General features: G+C 42.3%; 1 protein-coding gene across 1 annotated transcript in view; it reads right to left on the reverse strand.

Annotated features, from left to right (window-relative positions):
* Hhla1 (HERV-H LTR-associating 1) overlaps nucleotides 1–4,524 on the reverse strand; it is a 33,602-nt gene that overhangs the window by 6,577 nt on the left and 22,501 nt on the right. The window contains exon 12 of the mRNA XM_021216172.1: nucleotides 2,084–2,320. Coding sequence (XP_021071831.1) covers nucleotides 2,084–2,320 — 237 coding nt within the window. The remainder of the gene's footprint in view (nucleotides 1–2,083; nucleotides 2,321–4,524) is intronic.

Below are 4,524 nucleotides of genomic sequence, written 5' to 3' on the forward strand. Positions count from 1 at the left end.
GAGAGAGAGAGAGAGAGAGAGAGAGAGAGAGAGAGAGAGAGAGATCCATTCTGAGGATGAATCAGAAGACTAAGGCTGGGGTACAACCTGATCCAATAAATAGGTACCCAGTTCAGCAGGCGCCATTGTTGACTGCAACAAGGAACTTATGGCTAGTGAGATTAGGCCTGGAAGGCAGGGCAAAAAGCTTGTGCAAAGACGAATGAGCAGTTAGTACTGTTCTGTGGATGGACTCCAGGGAATGAAGTGGAGAGCAGGGGAAATGCTGGGGAGCCCATGTTTCAGCCAACACTACTATGTCATCTACTATTTGTGATTGCTCTTCTGCTGGGACTAAGTTTTGTGGTGTCCAGTTTGACATGGCTGTCACTCCATGGTCCTCCACGTGAGTTGTAGAGATGAATGCTATAGATGAATGCTCACTCATATTCAGTCCATAACTATCAGAATCCCCAACTCCAACGGAATTCTCATTTTCTCTGGAAGGATCATCATCTTTTGATTTCTCTTCAGGTAGTGACTAAGACTATCACCTCCACTGACGAAGGTACCAGTAATGGTTGCTTCCTTGATGGATTTCTGCGTAAATCTGGACACCTGAGCCAGATCCAACTTGGCTATGACTATCATTTAGTTTGACAGACTGGTTCTGGGATCACAGAATACTGAAGTTTGTAAGGGACTGGGGGCCCTTGACGGCGCCTGTCGTGGATAGCTTGGGCAGCTTACAAGAGTTGCAGGAAATGATTACTGTCCAAATGCTTACATCCTAAACCAAACTCCTTGCCCTGAAAACTCTTAATTACAAGAAAATGGAAACTCAGAGGAAGAAGAAAATTTTCCCTGAACAGTGTATGTAGTTAAGGCAAGATCGCAGTCCAGCTGCATCTGAATTTGAGACAGAGCTGAGTTTCAAGGTGGCTATAGTTCCATTCACCAAAGTAAAGTGAATTTGTTTAATTTTCCTCTACACTAGTATAAGGGAAAGGGGGAGAGGAAATCAAAAGAAGAGGATTAGAAGAGTGAATATGGATGAAGCATGTTACCTGCACATATGGCAATGATATGAAATGCTTTACAATTAATATGGAAAAGTAAAGAGGGGTAGCTGGAGGGTCTTGTGAAGAAGGAACATTTGTTTTTTTTATTCATAAATAAGAATAAAGGGATGGAATAAAGAAAAGGAGAAGGAGTTTGCTTTATAATCATTTATGAAATCACTACTTTTTCCTACTTTTCAGCATATGTATTAGATTTCAACACATTAAAATGGCATACAAGGAACTCCAGCTGAGTGATAGAGACACCAACCCACCCACAAGACTTACAATCCAAAATTTGTCCTGTCTACAAGTAATGCAGGCACAGGGGAGGAAGCAGAGACTGAGGGAGTGGCCAACTTATAACCAGTCCAACTTGAGACCCATTCCATGGGCAAGCACCAATTCCCAACACTATTTATGACACTCTGTTATGCCTGCAGACAGGAGCATGTTGTCCTCTGAAAGGCTCCACCCAGCAGCTGACTCAGGCAGATACAGGTACTCACAGCCAAACAGGGGATGGAGTTTGGGGATTCTTACAGAAGAATAAAGGAAAGTTTGCAGACCTCAAAGGGGACAGGAACTCCACAGGAAAAACCAACAGAGTCAACTAACCTGGACCATTAGGGCTCTCAGAGTCTAAACCATCAACCAAAAAACATACATGGGCTGGACCTAGGCCTCCTGGCTCATATGTAGCAGATATGCAACTTGACCTTCATGTGGGTCCTGAACAACTGGAGTGGTAGCTATCTCAAAAGCTGTTGCCTGTAGGTGGGATATGTTCTACTAGCTGGGCTGCCTTGTCTGGCCTCAGTAGGAGAGGAAACACTTAGCCTCACAGAGACTTGAAGTCCCAGGAGGCCCCTACCTGCCCAGAGGAGAAGGGGACAGGGAAGGAGAAGGATTGTGGGAGGAGGTGACTGGGAGGGGGCAGTGAGAGGAATATAAAGTGAATAAGTAAAATAAAATAAAATTTAAAAAAGAAGCTTTCAAAACAGACATATTCAAGGGTGATTGCAAAGAATGTTGTCTCTCACCTGAGACTCTGCTGGGCTGTGCTAGTCGCCTAGGTGTGGTCAGTATCCCAGTAGGATGCAACAGGTTTCCTGTGCTCCTGAGCTGCTGGGCATCTTCAGTGGAGGCTGGTGTGGAGGGAAGGCTTGCCCAGGGTGGTCCTCCAGGTGTGCTATCATCCACAGTTAGTGGCATAGGCATGGGTACTGTAGATGCTTGTGTGTATCTATTTGTCTGCCATGGTGTTCTGGTCATGTTCCCTGCAGTGTGTCGAAAGTGACAACCATTGGTTTTGCTATACTTGATCTCCTTGATCAGGTGTAAAAGTACAGACATAACAAATGCTCTTAAGGGGCAAGTGAAATATGTACGCATAACACAGATAATTCTTACATTTTACCATGGCGTGGAAAAGACAGATTAAACCAAATTTTGTTTTCTTTGGCAACAAGTCAAAAGAAAACATCTGGTTTACATCTCTTAGCCTGGTGGCTAAGAGAACTCGTTGGTTTTCCCAGAACACACTCAGTGGCTCTCAATCACCTATATCTGCACCTCTGGGGGAACTGGTGTCCTCTTCTGGCTTCTGATGGCTTTACGCATGTGATGCACATACATTCATGCAGGACACAGGCACTCATGCACACACAGAAGTTAAAACTAAATCAATCTTTGAAAAATAATACCCCCAAATCCTCTCTAAACATCTTAGTCCCCTAGAAAGCTAGTGTATGTGGTTGGGGACCGGGGCACTGTCTCAAATGTGTGAGATTTATTTCCAATTATGCAATAGGCTGGGAAGGTTGTTTGAGATGAAGAGACCTGAAGGCATTGGCATGGTCTGGCTTTCTTCACACTGTGAAGCAAGTTACTTAACTTATTTTAATTATGCAGTTTGTTCTTAGATTCAGTGTTGGAGAACTCAGGGCCTTGTATATGCTGTGTATAGTTTTGAATGTGATTGTGCTTGAACAGTAGTTCTCTTACATTGCTTCTTGTGTTTGGTCACAGCAACAAAGAGAGTAGCTAATACACCAAACAAGCACTTGACACTGGGGTATATTCACCACCCCTTTTAGCCTTGACATTAAACTGGAGATGATGACGTTGATGATGATGATGATGGTGATGATGGTGGTGGTGATGGTGGTGCTAACAACTCACCAAGCTTTCCATAGTTACACTAAATATCCCCTAATCATCCTTTAAAGATGATAGTTTCACAATGGTTCCCATGGAAGAAAGTTAATAATGTTTTCTCTTCAAGTTTATATAACTAGTTGTGAAAGATGGTTTTACATCTGTGAGCTAAGTGGGAAATGTTTGTTTATCCAGAACACGAGTTCTCCCTTCATGTATTGATGTCGATACTCTCACTAAAGTTCTGAGGTTTGCCTTATATGAAACAGTGTTTCCTTTAAGGACCATGAGCAGGTATTTAATGAATTTTCTTACCTCCAGAAATCATCTATTTTTCATTATACTGGAGTATTTTACAATTTTGTGTAGTTTTTCACAATGTAAGTTATGGTATTAACTTTTTATAGAAAATCTAAAAGTTGCCGGGTGGTGGGGGCGCACACCTTTAATCCCAGCACTTGGGAGGCAGAGGCAGGCGGATTTCTGAGTTCGAGGTCAGCCTGGTCTACAAAGTGAGTTCCAGGACAGCCAGTGCTATACAGAGAAACCCTGTCTCGAAAAAAATAAAAAAATAAAAAATCAAAAAAAAAAGAAAAAAAAAGAAAATCTAAAAGTTGTAGTTGGTAGAGTCAAATTCTATTCCACTCCACTGTTTGAGACACACCCTTTTCACAGCCTGCTTCTCTCTTGTCCATCCTTACCTCCTTGAGGGAGGGCTTTGCCCCCTGCTGTTCTAAGTAGGATGTCCTCCTTGGGCTTGTGCATGCAAGAACTCAATGTAAGTTAGTTTACATCATGAGTATAGTTTGTTTTCCTGTAACTCCCTTCTATCCATGAGCTTAAGAGACAATGGGGACATTTAAAGAGCCATTTTCAAACTCTCATCCTGGCTGGAAGCAAGGATGTCTTTTGATGAGTGAGTGAATAATGAGTTGTACTGATTCTGATCCATCTTCAGCATAGATAATACTGACTGTTATTGAAAGAGATCACTCAGTTTTGTATATTTCTCAGGTCATTGTTCTTGTATCTCTTGTGTTTGGTGACAATACTGTCAATATTGCACACAACGTGGTAGGATTGATTAGGAAAAATCTTGCCCAGTCACTGGTGGCATCATTTCATGTTGGGGTGGAGTCACTAACACCCCTTTTGGTATGGATATCCAACAAGGAGCAAATTAACCAAACTGTGCCTTAAAATGTTGACCTCACTGTTTCCTGTGAATTTGCAAAGACATCTACCTATATTGTTGAAGTAAAAATATCTTATTCCAGCAGTAACTATCATCATACAAGATATCGTCAGTAGGGGACGTGGGGTT

Source organism: Mus pahari, chromosome 17 (genome assembly GCF_900095145.1).
Source record: "Mus pahari chromosome 17, PAHARI_EIJ_v1.1, whole genome shotgun sequence".
Classification (NCBI taxonomy): Eukaryota; Metazoa; Chordata; class Mammalia; order Rodentia; family Muridae; genus Mus; species Mus pahari.